Source organism: Pan paniscus, chromosome 1 (assembly GCF_029289425.2).
Source record: "Pan paniscus chromosome 1, NHGRI_mPanPan1-v2.0_pri, whole genome shotgun sequence".
NCBI lineage: Eukaryota > Metazoa > Chordata > Mammalia > Primates > Hominidae > Pan > Pan paniscus.
This window is the reverse complement of record NC_073249.2, coordinates 175,455,314-175,471,653: the sequence shown is the minus strand read 5'-3', so window position 1 is coordinate 175,471,653 and position 16,340 is coordinate 175,455,314. Positions and strand designations below refer to the sequence as shown.

General features: G+C 39.4%; 1 protein-coding gene across 3 annotated transcripts in view; it reads right to left on the bottom strand.

Annotated features, from left to right (window-relative positions):
• Nucleotides 1-16,340, bottom strand: part of EPS15 (epidermal growth factor receptor pathway substrate 15) — a 164,972-nt gene that overhangs the window by 41,026 nt on the left and 107,606 nt on the right. For all 3 annotated transcript variants that reach the window (XM_034965094.2, XM_034965105.2, XM_034965099.2), the window contains 7 exons: nucleotides 14,175-14,336; nucleotides 12,768-12,965; nucleotides 10,535-10,738; nucleotides 8,044-8,157; nucleotides 7,059-7,149; nucleotides 5,512-5,547; nucleotides 3,620-3,753 (listed from right to left, as the gene is read on the bottom strand). In XM_034965094.2, the coding sequence (XP_034820985.1) occupies nucleotides 3,620-3,753; nucleotides 5,512-5,547; nucleotides 7,059-7,149; nucleotides 8,044-8,157; nucleotides 10,535-10,738; nucleotides 12,768-12,965; nucleotides 14,175-14,336 (939 nt within the window). The remainder of the gene's footprint in view (nucleotides 1-3,619; nucleotides 3,754-5,511; nucleotides 5,548-7,058; nucleotides 7,150-8,043; nucleotides 8,158-10,534; nucleotides 10,739-12,767; nucleotides 12,966-14,174; nucleotides 14,337-16,340) is intronic.

Genomic DNA, 16,340 nt, shown 5'->3' with positions numbered 1-16,340 from the left:
TCAAATATCCTAGTACTTAATATCATAAAACGTTACATTTCTATTTTCTAATTGTTATCTAAAAATAATTCTGCATTCTGACCCTCAGAGAGAAAACACATATACACACATACACACACACACACACACATATACACAAAGATAGCTTTTTGCTAAGATCCTGCTTTCAACAATAAGCTATGTAAAAGTCTGGGATCAAGAGCAACTGATCTTGCTAAAGATGAGGATGTTACCAGATGCCAGCGATTCTGGCTTTTAACTGTCTTCCTACTTTATACTTTAGTTTTTAATCATAGTCAAACAAATTGTATATCTAGGAAGATAACTTGAGTTTCCTCTTTCTGGCACCAGGCTCTTTTTAAGGGGCTAGATGAAAGACTTGGCAAACAGGTAAAAAGAGTGTGAAAAGAGTTTCTGAACATTTATATGCAACTCTGATGCATGATTATCAATGTCATTTGTATTACAGACTCTATTTCCAATTATCAAGAAGTTGGATATTACAAATAAATGTCAAATAATACTGCCAGAGCTAATGTATAAATCTCCAAGTTAAAAAAATTAATTGTAGAGAAAGGTAATGTTAACTGGGACTAACCTTCTCTCTTTATAAAAGAAAATCCATTAAAACTACTAGCGGAAAGAATTAATACTAATGAAGTTTTTAGAGATGAAAACTATGAATGATAAAAAGTAATGATAGTATTAACTGAGGCCAATTATACTATTATACAACTAGCACACTAACTTAGATATCTGCAGAATAAACAGCAATTAAAGAAAAACTTAAACTGGTCTATATAGCGAGATAACTTTCCATGTTTCCTAATATGATAGTCATAACACCAGTGTAAGAGAAGGTCACTGACATAACAAGTCACCAAGTACAGGTTGAGCATCCTTATCTGAAATGCTTGGGACAAAAAGTATTTTGGATGTTGGGTTTTTTTTCAGATTTTGGAATATTTGTGTTATACTTACCAAGTGAACATCCATAATCTGAAAACGTGAAATGCTCCAAAGTCTGAAACCTTTTGAGTGCTGACATGATACTCAGGAAATGCTCACTGGCACATTTCGGATTTGGGGTGCTCAACCTGTATTATTACTTCTTCTCTTTGAGAGAAGAAAAAACTAACAGGCTGTGTTTTAAACAACAGCTTGCAGATTTGATTTGCCATCACAAGGAGAAAGGGAAAGGGTATAACCACATGTGTGTCAGGTTTAGTTTCTAGTCCTTCATCATATACTGTGCAACCACCCTAAAAGGCCATCAGGATAGCAGGGGGAACAGGATAGATTGTGCAGCCCATGAAGGAGTAAGGGGCCACAAAACTCTATGTCAGTTTGATAATTGGGGAGTTTAGCAGGGCAATTTTTAAAAAATTTCCAGATTGTATTGGTGAAAATCTTAGATTTTGGCTTGAGTCTAGTTCTACCAGTTACTAACTTACTACCAACTTAATCTATCTTTTTTTTTTTTTTTAATTGAGACAAGATCTCACTCTGTCACCCAAGCTGGAGTGCTGTGGTACAATCATAGCTCACTGCTGCCTTGACTTCCTGAGCTCACGCAATCCTCCCACCTCAGTCTCTCGAGTAGCTGGGATTACAGGTGCATGCTATTACACCTGACTAATATTTTAATTTTTTTGTAGAGACAGTGTCTCACTTTGTTGCCCAGGCTGGTTGTGAACTACTTGCCTCAAGTGATCCTCCTGCCTTGGCCTCCTGAAGTGCTGGAATTAGAGGTGGGAGCCACCACACCTGGCCTCAACTTAACCTACATAAACCTCATAGGATTACTGTGAAAAGTAAATGAGACAATGCATATAAAGAGCTTGGCACCATCCCTGGCACACAGAGGAAATTAGATAAACTGCAGCTATTATTATATTGCCAATCTGGTTTTTTGTTTTGAATGGTGAAATTACAAGCTGTAAAGCAAGGACAATATTCCTTTAGAAAACTGGGAATAAAAGTCAGTAAAACAAATGGTAGAAAAATCTCATGGGGGACAGGACAAGAGGAATGTATTCATTTTTAAATTAGAAGAGCTAATTTAGCTTTCTTGCTCTTTAGATGATAGGAGAATGAGAGGCTAGAATAAGAAGGTGAGAGGAGAAGAATTCCAGTAGCAGCAATTTTAGAAGAATTTGGCAAATGGGTCCACATTGCAAACTAAGTGCTATAGGAAAACAGAGTATCCAGCGGCCCAGGGAAACGAAAAATATTCAGTCACGAAGGTATCTGTCCAGTTTTTATTCAATGGAAACACCAGTTCTTAGCCAAGCAGCTCTTTACTGAATACAAAAAAGAAGCAACTTTCAATAATAGAAAACCTATGATCTTTAAAATAATCAATTACATTTTAAAGGAAATATTCTTAATCTAATAGTACTAGAAGACAAATTTTTTGCTTCAAATGCTTCTCAGTTAACTGGTCCTTTATAGGTTCAGTTTACCTACAGACATGAAACTGCGGTCTCAAAAACGAAGTCTCAAAATACAAATTAAAAAGCAAAACCAAAAACCTGCAAAACCATTCCTAACTATTGAAATTGGGTAATGGATGCATGGAAGCTTGTTAAAATATTTCATTACATTATTCTCTTTTGAGTATTTCTAAATATCCACAAGATGAAGATTTTTTTTTTTTTTTTGAGACGGAGTCTTGCTCTGTCACCCAGGCTTGAGTGCGGTGGCGCGATCTCGGCTCACTGCAAGCTCCGCCTCCTGGGTTCACGCCATTCTCCTGCCTCAGCCTCCTGAGTAGCTGGGACTATAGGCACCCACCACCGCGCCTGGCTAATTTTTTGTATTTTTAGTAGAGACGAGTTTTCACCGTGTTAGCCAGGATGGTCTCGATCTCCTGACCTCGTGATCCACCCACCTCAGCCTCCCAAAGTGCTGGGATTACAGGCGTGAGCCACCGCGCCCGGCCATGAAGATTTTTTTAAAGCCTCCAGATAAAACAGCAACTAGCTATAGGACCTTAAACATGTTAATTTTTCTAAGTCCCAGTGTCCTTATTTTTAAAATAGGGATATCAACACCTACTTTGCAAAATTGATGTGAAGATTAGAAACAATGAATGTAAAGCACACACCAGTACCTGGATCAGGCATGTGGTTATTAAACAGTGATTGCTGTAGGTATGTACGTTCTCAAGAGAGCTTGACATTTAGTGAGAATTTGTACTTTGCAGAATTAATATTCCAGATGTGTCTATGAAATAACATAAACGATTTTTTCTAAAATTCTTTTAATTTTCATTATTTCAATAATATACCGAACATTTCAGAAAAGTTTTATGTAAGATTGGCTTATAAATTTCCAATCATTTTTAGTATCCTCAATAGGATAAGATTTAGTCTCTTGAAAGATGAACATCACTTTTGGACCCCGTTTAGTCATTCCAGTTAATTCCAGTGGGTAATCAAACTATGAAATACCAGTCTGAACCAAAAACTAAATGAATTGGGATGAGACTGAAATTCTTATATGGTCCATTAGAAGTAATCTAAATGAGGGTTCTTTCATCACTATGTATTTCAAGAAACTTGCTTAGGACACTTATTATCCATTTAACTTAACAGTTTTTAATTCTCCCACTTACCGATGTAATACTGCTATTGTTGGCTGCACTGAAAGGGTCAGTGCTTGAAGTGGCAAAAGGATCAGTAGATTGCCTGAAGAAACAGTCTGATGCAAATGGATCTGAACCTTTGAAAGGATCGCCACCAAATGGATCTAAAAAAATAAGGCACGAATATAAGAGACAAAAAAAAAAATTATTGCACTAAATTTCCCATCACTTGAAGGTATGATCAGTGCCTTAATTAAAAGACAGTTTGGGGCCAGGTGCAGTGGCTCACGCCTGCATTCCCACCACTTTGGGAGGCTGAGACAGGCAGATCACTTGAGGTCAGGAGTTCAAGACCAGCCTGCCCAACATGTCAAAACCTCCTCTCTACTAAAAAACACAAAAATTAGCCAGGCATGGTGGTGCGCACCTATAGTCCCAGCTACTCGGGAGGCTGAGGTGGGAGACTCACTTGAACCTGTGAGGCAGAGGCTGCAGTGAGCAAAGATCTGCCATTGCACTCCAGCCTGGGTGACAGTGAGACCCTGTCTCAAAAACAAACAAACAAAAAGACAGTTTGGGCCAGGTGCAGTGGCTCACACCTGTAATTCCAGCACTTTGGGAGGTTGAGGTAGACGGATGACTTGAGCTCAGTTTAAGACCGGCCTGGCTAACACGGTGAAACCCTGTCTCTACTAAAAATACAAAAATTAGCCAGGCGTGGTGGTGCGCGCCCATAATCCTGGCTATTCGGGAGACTGAGGCATGAGAATAATAGCTTGAGCATGGGAGGCGGAGGTTGCAGTGAGTCAAGATCGCACTACTTGTACTCTAGCCTGGGCAACAGAGCAAGACTGTCTCAAAAAAAAAAAAACCCAAAAAGACAGTTTGAAATCCTGTAGAATCTAAACTGAGTACTTTTTATTTCACAGACTCCTTTGCAATTTTGATAAAAGATACAGAACCTTCCACCTAATAAACTTATTTTTAAAATTAACATATAATTTCAAGGGATCCAATTTTAAGTCCCCTTATTCTACGCTACCATAACTAAAGAAAACACAATAAAAACTTCTAAATGTATTTTTCTCTCTGAGCTCAAAGCTAACAGCCAATAGTTTAGAACAGGTTTGGGATGCAAAACTAAATGGTAAACAAGATTTGCATTATTCTAATGAAAATTCCCAGAAAAAGAATATCTCAAAAAGCCTGATGTTTTAGTAATTCTTCAAGATTCTCTGCCTCTAATCACACGTGTGGGCTATAATCTTAGGAAAACAAAATTACATTCTAAACCCTGAAGTAGTATAGATCATTATGCTCACCAAACCTTTAGTTAGTAAGGAGGAATCAGAATAAATATTTAAAGCACCAAAGTCTAAACACTAATGTCATTTTTAAAAAAGTAAAGCTACCGGGCACAGTGGCTCACACCTGTCTGTAATCGCAGCACTTTGGGAGGCTGAGGCAGGAGGACTGCTTGAGCCCAGGAGTTCGAGACCAACCTGGGCAACACAGTGAGACCCTGTCTCTACAAAAAATAAAAAAAAATCAGTCAAGTATGCTGGCATGAGCCTGTAGACCTAGGTACTCAGGAGGCTGAGGCAGGAGGATTGCTTGAGCCCAGGAAGTCAAGGCTGCAGTGAGCCATGATCACACCACTGCATTCCAGCCTGGGTGACAGAATAAGACCCTGTCTCAAAAACAAAAAACACCAAAAAAAAAAAAAAAAAAAAAAAAAAGGAGAAGTAAAAGTAAAGCAACAATTCATTAAGCAAAATCAAAAGAATTTACTACTCTCTTTCTGAAAATGCCAGGCACACAGAGCATCTTACTGGGGCTTCAGTTTCAGACCTAAATAACATAAAGCTTATTATTAAGCAGAAATGAGTGAAAGCTAAGATGAAACTCAATAAGATACTGACCGATTTTTCCAAAAGGATCATCCTTGAAAGGATCACCTGTGATAAAATAAACACAAAGAAATCCAAATAACAATATTTACTGTGGTGACACCACTACTTAAAGAGTAACTTTCAAACAAAAGCAAAGCAAAGTTTATTTCAATAACTTCACTTCACAGTAGATAAAATAAGGAATGTCATTGACCTTATGAAATGTACAGCCAACTATACTTACCTTGATCACAAGTTGAGGTTACGGATGGAGGGGAAGACATTACAGCAAAAATTTTACTAACAAAATCTCTACTCTCCACAAGAGTACTGGGAGGGTATTATCATCACCAGTTCAGAAATAAAGATACTGAGCTTTACCGAAGCAAAAAAAAAAAAAAAAAAACCAAAACAAAAATTCTTACAGGATTGAAGAGTCCAGAAATAAATCCTTACCTTTATGGTCATTTGATTTTTGACAAGAGTATCAAGAACACAAAATGGAGAAAGGACAGTCTTTTCAACAAATGGTGTTAGGACAACTGGATATCCACTTGCAAAAGAATGAAGCTCGACCTCTATCTCACATCATATACAAAAATAAACTCAAAATGGATCAAAGATCTAACTGTAACAGCAAAACTATAAAACTCTTAGACAAAGAGAGCATTAAATCTTTGCGACTTAGGTAATAGTTTCTTAGATGACACCAAAAGCACAAGTGACAGAAGAAAAAATAGATAACTGGACTTCACCAAAATTGAATAAACACTTTTCCAAAGAAGATACACAAATGGCTAATAAGCATCTAGAAAGATGTTCAACATTAGTCAGTAGGAAAATACAAAGCAGGCCAGGCGCAGTGGCTCACACCTGTAATCCCAGCACTTTAGAAGGCCGAGGCAGGCGGATCACCTTACATCAGGAGTTCAAGACCAGCCTGGTCAAAATGGTGAAACCCAGTCTCTACTAAAAATACAAAAATTAGGCAGGATGCAGTGGCTCATGCCTGTAATCCCAGCACTCTGGGAGGCCAACGTGGGCGGATCACGAGGTCAAGAGATGGAGACCATCCTGGCCAACATGGTGAAACCCCGCCTCTACTAAAAACACAAAAGTTAGCTGGGTGTGGTGGCAGGCACCTGCAATCCCAACTACTCAGGAGGCTGAGGCAGGAGATTAGCTTGAATCCAGGAGGCAGAGGTTGCAGTGAGCCGAGATTGTGCCACTGCACTCCAGCCTGGTGACAGAGCGAGACTCCATTTCTAAATAAATTAATTACATAAATAAATAAATACACACATACATACACACATACATACATACATACATACATAAAATTAGCTGAGTGTGGTGGTGGGCGCCTGTAGTCTCAGCTACTCAGGAGGCTGAGACAGGAGAATCGCTTGAACCCAGGAGGCGGAGGTTGCAGTGAGCCGAGATCATGCCACTGCACTCCAGCCTGGGCGACAGACTGAGTTGGTAGGCTATTGAAACTGAAGCCTTGAATCCTTAGTTTATATATTAAAAAGTCTTTTTTTTGGGTAAATCTATAATATAAAAAAAAGAGTACTTACTGCCAACAAAAGGATCAGACTGGAAAAAATCCAAGTTTGTATCTGCAACTGGACCTGTCAGCGAACTTGAGTCTACATTAAATGGATCTTCCTAAAAATAATTTTAAATTAAAATTATTTTTTAGAAACCAAAGTTTTAAAAGGTAACATTTTAAAATAAAATAACACACATTCAGGTCATACACATGCTTTGAAAAATCAACTGATGGGCCAGGCACGGTGGCTCACACCTGTAATCCCAGCACTTTGGGAGGCTGACGTGGGCAGATCACAAGGTCAAGAGATAGAGACCATCCTAGCCAAAATGGTGAAACCCCGTCTCTACCAAAAACACAAAAATTAGCTGGGCATGTGCAGCTACTCGGGAGGCTGAGGCAGGAGAATTGCTTGAACCTGGGAGGTGGAGGTTGCAGTGAGCCAAGATCACACCACTGCACTCAAGCCTGGGTGACAGAGTGAGACTTGGTCTTGAAAACAAAAGGAAAATCAACTGATGGTAATGTAATAAATATCTCTCTAGTCATAAAGCACCTTTAACACATTTTTCTCTTTCCTTCACTTTAACATATTTTTCTCTTTCCTTCACCTAAAATAGTGTATAATTCATCTGAGGAAAACAGTGATAAGGACATTTTTAAAAAATATCATTTAATTTTTAGAGATAAGGTCCCTCTATGTTGCCTAGTGCCTCCAACTCAGGCTCAAGCAATCCACCTACTTCAGCCTCCTGAGTAGCTGGGACTACAGGCACTTGCCACCACATCCAGCTATTAAGAACATTTATTTATTTTACATGTATAAATTCAAGGGGCACAAGTGGAATTTTGTTACATGGCTATATTGCCTAAAGGTGAAGTCGGGGCTTTTGATGTATCTATCATCTGAATAATGTATATTGTACCCATTAAGTAATGTCTGATAATTCACCTCCTCCTGTCCTTCCACCCTTACAAGTCCCCAATGTAAATATAGAATCATTTTTTACCTCTTTTGAATGTCTATTATTGTCGAGTTCAGAACAAACTTTTTCAGTAACAGCTGTAGTCACCTCATTTTCATCAGTCACACCAGAAGGCAGTAGTTCAGGACTACTTCTTGCCTACAAAATATTAATGCAAGTAGATTAACAATATACTTTTTGACATGGCAGAGAAAACTGACTAAAGATAACCAAAAATTATTTAAAAATAAAAAAAGACAAGCAGAATGTATTCATCAAATAACTTCTCCTTCTATAATCTTTTTTAGGGAAATGGTGTCATCAAGCATCAAAGTCACTCATGTCAGAAACCTTCAGGTCATCTTTAATCCTCAGAATATGACTCCAAGTCTTGCTCAGTCTACCGCTTACCTCTTTTTCAAATCCTTGCCTTCTTCTCCATCCTCACTGTCACTATCAATCACTTATAGTATTATCATCTTTGGTTCCAATTACTATAGCAGTCTTCCTTCCAACTGCTTTCCTGCCTCCAATACATGTATTTCCAATCTCTTCTCCTTATTGTAGCCAAACTAACAGCTCTAAAATGTGGATGTGATCGTGACCCTTCTGGTTAAAAGTCCTTCAATGGCTTCCCATTGTCTTCTTCATTTAGACGAGTGGGTGAAAGACTTAAGAAGTAGTAGGGGCAGGCCGGATGCAGTGGCTCACACCTGTAATCCCAGCACTTTGGGAGGCCGAGGCAGGCAGATCACAAGGTCAGGAGATTGAGACCTTCCTGGCTAACACAGTGAAACCCCGTCTCTACTAAAAATGCAAAAAATTAGCCAGGTGTGGTGTCACGCGCCTGTAGTCCCAGCTACTCGGGAGGCTGAGGCAGGAGAATAGCTTGAACCCGGGAGGCTGAGGCAGGAGAATAGCTTGAACCCAGGAGGCAGAGGTTGCAGTGAGCTGAGATTGCGCCACTGCACTCCAGCCTGGGCAATAGAGCGAGACTCCGTCTCAAAAAAAAAAAAAAAAAGTAGCAGGGCAATAGCTATTTTATACCACCCTTATCTATTTGCAGGATAACCTAGTAATCTGCCTTTTGCGCTTGAAAGAATATTTTATAATGCATACATGACTGCACTGTGTAAATAAAATCGAGTCTGTTAACTTTTCACTTTTAATACCTCTCAAACTTCTATTCTTCTCATTATCCCTTCTACGGGTACAGTCTCACTCTCTAATCCGTTTTCCACATTTCTAAAAGTTAATCACGTCACTTCTTGCTTAAAATTCTTCAATGGCTGTTCATTGCAGTAGGATAAATCCCCCAATGCTTTAAGATGAATCTAAATTTCTCATCTTCTGGCACTTTCTGACCTAAAATTGGTCATTTTTATCCAGGTGCACATGACAATCACCCATAGAATGTGTTTTTAAAATATACATATCTGGCTCTATCCCAGAAACTAGTTCAGCAAGTTTGGGGAAAGGGATACACATTTATACTTTGATAATCACCAGAGGTAATGCAGATGCCTACTAGAAGCGCCTCATCTCTTACCAATACCCTCTCCACCATCACAAGATATCCTTCAGAACTTCTCAAGATTCTGTGCTGCATGTATTCTTCCACCTTGTACCTATACTAATACTGTTTTCTCTGGCAGGAATGTATCCTCCTCTTCTTTGCTTAACCCCTTCTCACTTGTCTAAACTCGCAAAGCTTTCCCCAACAAAATCTTTATGAACCCCCTCCAAACTGTCCTAACTGAAAATTCTGCGCTTCCTTTAGCACAGCCCTTTAACACAGTGTTACACTACTACACTGTAGGCTGCTTGAAGGAAAGACTGAGGTCTCTTGTCTCTGTAGCTCTTATATTATGTAATACAGCACTCTTGCACATAGTTGGTACTCGTCAAATAATTGGTAAATGAATGTCCTTAACACTACGTAATAAAAATAATTTTAGCTTTCGGTGAGGGTACTTAAAAAAAAAGTTTTACTCTATAGAACCACCGTTTTAAAAACAGGCTCTACAAAAAATAAATTAGCTGGCTGGGCATGGTGGCTCACGCCTGCAATCCCTGCACTTTGGGAGGCCGAGGCAGGTGGGTCACTTGAGGTCAGGAGTTCGAAACCAGCCTGGCCAACATGATGAAACCCCATCTCTACTAAAAATACAAAAAATTAGCTGAGTGTGGTGGCACGCGACTGTAATCCCAGCCACTCAGGAGGCTGAGGCAGGAGAATTGCTTGAACCCGGGAGACGGAGGTTGCAGTAAGCCAAGATCGCGCCACTGCACTCCAGCCTGGGCAACAAGAGCAAAACTCCATCTCCAAAAAAAAAAAAATTAGCTAAATTTATCTTTTTATACTAGTTAAAACGTACAATTGTTTGGATTAGGACTCACTCTCTGCTTCTAAAAAGGATATCTCAATTGTCCTCAGATGAGGCAAGGCCATGTATTTATATTAGATATAATGTCAGTGAAACTTGGATCTGCACAAGGAGGTTGATTACGAAGGTTATGAAAGTATTAGACTCACTGGAGACTCCTGGTGTATGGGCTCAGACTCTAGGTTGCTCTGGCCTTCAACATGTTCATTAAGGTTGGCTGTTTCACTGCTGCTGGTGCTGAGGCTGCAATAATCTGTAGCTCCGTTTACAAGAATGCTGTGTGGGCTACTGCACCAATTTAACTGACTATTATGATTTTCCAAATCTTTCATTTCCATCAGTTTCATTTGCATCTGCCAACACAAAGAAGAAATATAGAACAGAATTTATTACTAGAAAGACATGTAACATAAAAACGCCCTCCTCCACTTCCTGACGGGCTAGGTGTGGTAGCTCATGCCTATAATCTCAACACTTTGGGAAACTGAGGCAGGAGGACTGCTTCAGCCCAGGAGTTCAAGACCAGCCTGAGCAACATGGTGAAACCTCATTTCTACAAGAAATATAAAAATTAGCTGGGCATGATGGAGTGCACCTGTAGTCCCGGCTACTCAGAAGGCTGAGATGGGAGGATCACTTGAGCCCAGAGGTCAAGGCTGCAGTGAGCCATGATCACACCACTGCACTCGAGTGACAGAATGAGACCCTGTCTCAAAAAAATAAATAAAATAAAAATGGCTATACCTGTAGACTTGGTCTAGGATACATTTGCTTCCTTTAAGAAGAATCCTCTGGGAATGCTACATGACTTAGAGAAAAGATTCAGTAATTTCTGACAATAAGTATTTCTCTCTTGAAATTTTAGTATACATGGATTTTTTTCTTAAAGAGATTCAAAAAAAGAAAATACTTTAAAGAATACCCATTCATCTGGTAGCATTCTCACTACAACAACTCTTTCAGGTTACCTGTTTATTGAGTACCTACACTGGGACAAGAACCGTGCTAAATGATACGGATTTTTAAAAATGTGTAAGTTCCCAGACCAAAACCATGACTCTGCTAGGGGAGATAGACATATAAGCAAATATGCAGGGAAAAATCTTATTATTGCTGTAACATAAATACAAAGTCCAACAAAAGCAGGATGCAGAAAATACCATAAAGAAATAAGAATTTAAGGTATATCTTGCATGATGAATGAGTAGGTAGGTACTCAGCTGCCAGATAACAGGGGGTAAGGAAGCGCAAAAGTGAAGGACTTCATTATATGTAATAACTGAGCACACTGGACTGGGTTTTAGAAGAACTGGATTTCAGATGTAGCTCTTTTCAAGGATATGTAACCTTGAGAAAGTTACTTGAACTTCCTTGGCTTTAGTTTGTTCAAATTCATAATGAAAGAAATCAACTCCATGATCTCTGTGTTTCTATCCTTTTTTTTTTTTTAGTTTTTATTTTTTGAGACAGATTCTCACTCTGTTGCCCAGGGTGGAGTGCAGTGGTGTGATCTGAGCTCACTGCAACCTCTGCCTCCCAGGCTCAAGTGATTCTCGTGCCTCAGCCTCCCAAGTAGCTGGAATTACAGGCAGGTACCACCATGCCCAGCTAATTTTTGTACCTTTTAGTAGAAACAGAGTTTGGCCATGTTGGCAAGGCTGGTCTCGAACTCCCGGCCTCAAGTGATCCATTGCCTCAGCCTCCCAAAGTGCTGGGATTACAGGCATGGGCCACCACCATGCCAAGCCCTAACTATCTTATCATTCATTAAAACATTAGTCTTCATGTAGGGAAACCTGGAAATAAAGCAAAGGATCTATACATAAGACCAACTATAACACTGCAAATTTATCTACAGAAGGAACAATTTCCTTAAGAAAAAAGTTTCCAAATTAGCAAATGTGAATTCAAAATTAGAATCACAAAACAGAAGAAACTAGGTTATTGTTTATAAAATAAGCAACACTTATTGAGCATTTATGTACCAAGCACCATGCTAAAATGTCTTACAGGTTTTGCCTCATTAATCCTCACAGTGGCCCTAAGGGGTAGGGTATTTATTAATCCTCCAATTTTGAAGATGAAGAATCTGATACTAAGGTGATTTAGCTAGTAAGTGGCACACCAGTACTTAAACCTAGACCATCTAGCCACAAAGCCCACACTCTTAATCACTACTCCAATGATAATCGTCAGATAGATATACAAGATGTATGATAGTTTCAATATATAACAGGTGACAAAAAAACCTATTGTATAAAATGACTGAAAAATGAACAGTAAACTAGGCAAGAGGTTGAAGAAGCAGAAGTTGGAAAGTATAACTGACTAAAGGACACAGAGGATCCATTTGAATATATTTCTTGCTTTACAAAGACTTACTGAACTAATTTCCTGTTGTGAATCTTGTAGGTGCTGCTGAAGAGGTTCCAACTGAGCCTTCCCTGACTCTACACTCTCCTCCAATTCTGCTGTTTCTTGCTGTAGACGGCTCAGCTCTTCTCTAGCTTTTGCCAATTCTTCTTCATAAGTGGAGATCTGCGATTCCTGACTAGTTAATTCAGCTTTCAGAGAAGAGATCTATAATGTGAAAGTGAATGAGAAGAAATGGGGATTAAAAGAAGAGATGTCATTAAAATGTTCCAAAATGCAATACATTTATTTGTTTAGTTTACTATTTTGGTGTTTTTTTTTTTTTGACAGCAATAGCAAATAATTTATTTAATTTAATTTTTGAGAGAGAGAGTCTTGCTATGTTGCCCAGGCTGGATTCAAACTCCTGGGCTCAAGTGATCCTCCTGAGTTGCTGGGACTATAGGAACATGCCCAGCCATACCTAGCCCTATTATGGAGTTTTTGATGTTGTTGTTGTTGTTGATGTTTTATTTCTTTGAGACAGTCTCACTCTGTCACCCAGGCTGGAGTGCAATGGCACGATCACAGCTCACTTCAGACTTCAGGCTCAACTTTCCCAGGCTCAGGTGATCCTCTCACCTCAGCCTCTCGAGTAGGTGGGATTACAGATGTGGGCCACCACGCCTGGCTTTCAATTTTTTTTTTTTTTTTTTTTTTGAGACAGAGTCTCGCTCTGTTGCCCAGGCTGGAGTGCAGTGGCGTGATCTCGGCTCACTGCAAGCTCCGCCTCCTGGGTTCACACCATTCTCCTGGCTCAGCCTGCCGAGTAGCTGGGACTACAGGCACCCGCCACCGCCCTGGCTAACTTTTTATATTTTTAGTAGAGACGGGGTTTCACCGTGGTCTCGATCTCCTGACTTCGTGATCCGCCTGCCTCGGCCTCCCAAAGTGCTGGGATTAAAGGCGTGAGCCACTGCACCCAACCAGCTTTCATATTTTTTGTAGAGATGGGATTTCTCCATGTTTCCCAGGCTGGTCTCCAACTCCTGGGCTCCAGCAATTCCCCCCGCCTCAGACTCCCAAAGTGTTGGGATTACAGGTGTGAGCCACTGTGCCCAGCCAATTATGATGTTTTTTGATGTATGGTTTTCGTAAAGAAGGGTAACTGGGGGAGGGACAGAGGAGAATTGAAGGTATAGGCACCATATTTCCAACAAAAATTTGGAAAAACAGTTCATTAACTGCCCTTCTATTTCCTCTAAAGAAGGCCTGTAATTTCTGGATGAACCTTGCTCCATCGCCCCCATGAACCCAAATGCTGACTGGATTGCCAACCACCACCATCAATAACAAAAAGTAGAGAATGTTTTCATCTTAAGCCAGGAAAAGCAACTAATGTATAGGTGCAGGCAGCAGGAAACAGCCAGACATTACCAGTTGGGCCTCCTCAGCACATTTCTTTCTGACTTCCTTGAGTTGCTCCTCCAGCTGGGCTTTCTGCTCATCCAGTTCATCAAGGAGTTCCTGTACCTGCTGTTTCTGGGCCTGTAGTTTTTGCAGATTAGTATTCTCCCTTTGAACTTCATCCTGAAGATCCTAAAATCCAAGAAAATTAATATATTTATTTTCTTTGCGGGCAGGGGAGGGTTAAGTTAGTAATTTTAAATCTACCTTAAGAAAGAATAAAGTCTTACTGAGTATACTGTGTTGATGAGACTAGGGTACTTAACAGCTTTAAATACAATCTTTACTTGAGGACATCTTTCCTAGAATCCATATTTAGATATTCAATTTGCTAACTCAAATCTGTCCTTGGACATGTGATGGGCTTTGCTAACATGTTGAAAATAGAACTCCTGGAATTTCCCCACAAATCTGTTTTAAGCTCAATCTTTCCCCTCTCAGATTCTCTGGTCAAAAAAAACCCCACATGGAGAAACCCTGTCTCTAACAAAAATGAAAAAAAAAAAAAATTTAGCTGGGCGTGGTGGCGCATGCCTGTAATCCCAGCTACTCGGGAGGCTAAGGCAGGAGAATCACTTGAACCCAGGAGGCGGAGGTTGCGGCGAGCCGAGATCATGCATTGCACTCCAGCCTGGGCAACAAGAGTGAAACTCCATCTCAAAAAAAAAAAAAAAAAAAAAAATTAGCTGGACGTGGTAGTACGTGCCTGTGGTCCCAGTTACTTGGGAGGCTGAGATGGGAGGATCTCTTGAGCCCAGGAGGTCAAGGCTGCAGTGAGCTGTGATCATGCCATAGCATGCCCAGACTGGGCAACAGAGTGAGACACTGTCTCCAAAAAAAAAAAAGGAAAAATTAATTCCAGGTAAATAATGGACCTGAATGTAAAAGGCTAACTTTAAAATGTGCAGAAGAAATGCAGATCTCAGTGTAGGAAAAGATTTCTTAAAAGAAAAAAGAACCATTTTGAAAATGTTATTTATTCATCCATGTACATACCAGACCTCATGCTTAATAACAAGAACTACAGAAATTTTTAAAAAGCCAGGCGCAGTGGCTCAGGGATTAATAACTCCAAAGTATCTGTCAGCAGGAGGTAGGCAAAGATTTCAAAGAGGGTGAGGTAAAACTGAACACAAATTTCTAAAAATAATATCTATTCAAAGGTACCAACAGTCATTCACCAGAATAAGAATCTAAGAACAGAAGAGAAACTTACAAGTAAAAGGTCTCTGAATTACTGCATAGGTTACACAAGATAGCACCATCATGATAATAGCCAACACTTTAAATGCTACTTAAAATGTGCTAGGTTGTGCTCTAGGCTCTTTAAATATACTAACTTATTTATAGTCTATATGACAGATCTACGAGTTAGGTACTGATATCATTTCATATTTTACAGATGAGAAAACTGAAGTACTGATGTGTAGGTAATGTGTCCAAAGTTAAAAATAGTAAGCTATGGATTCAAAGTGGGTTCTGACTCCACAGCCTGAGCTCTTAACCACCATGTGATATACTATCTGCAGACTAAATGTCTCACATGTGTCACTATTTTTCAAATATATGCAGATGTTTCTGTGATTAAATAGAACACTGAACAATGCTCTCAATAATTGTTTTTTATCTTATATTTTCTTAACCAACTGGTTAGTCTAAAAATATCATGTTGCTTTCTTTAAAAAATTCCTTTAAAGCCCAGGCAGAGCAGGCAGACAAAAAGGGAAACTCAAAGGCAGTAGCCTTTGAATTCCTCAATGATACTTGAGGAATTCGGACAATGTTTGATGAGTATCATCAACTCTGCAAAGAAAGGCAAAAAGTGACCCTTGTGCCATGAATTGCTAACTCTTGCACAAAGGACTGATAAATGGAACTGTACAGAGAATTTAAGATACAGGGACACTTGATTTCTGGAAGAAAAACAATTTCTGTATTTTAATTCAGTTCTTATTTTAAGAGACTTGAAATTATAATATTGAAGGAGAAGAAATTTTAAATGAGGAAATAAGTACATTTTAAATCTCAGTTAAATATGCTTATGCCCCTTCTAAATTGAATTTTTCTTTATTGTATTATATAGAGTTTTGATTTGCCTAGGTTTCTTAAGAATCAGATGTTTTCTCATTAACCCGT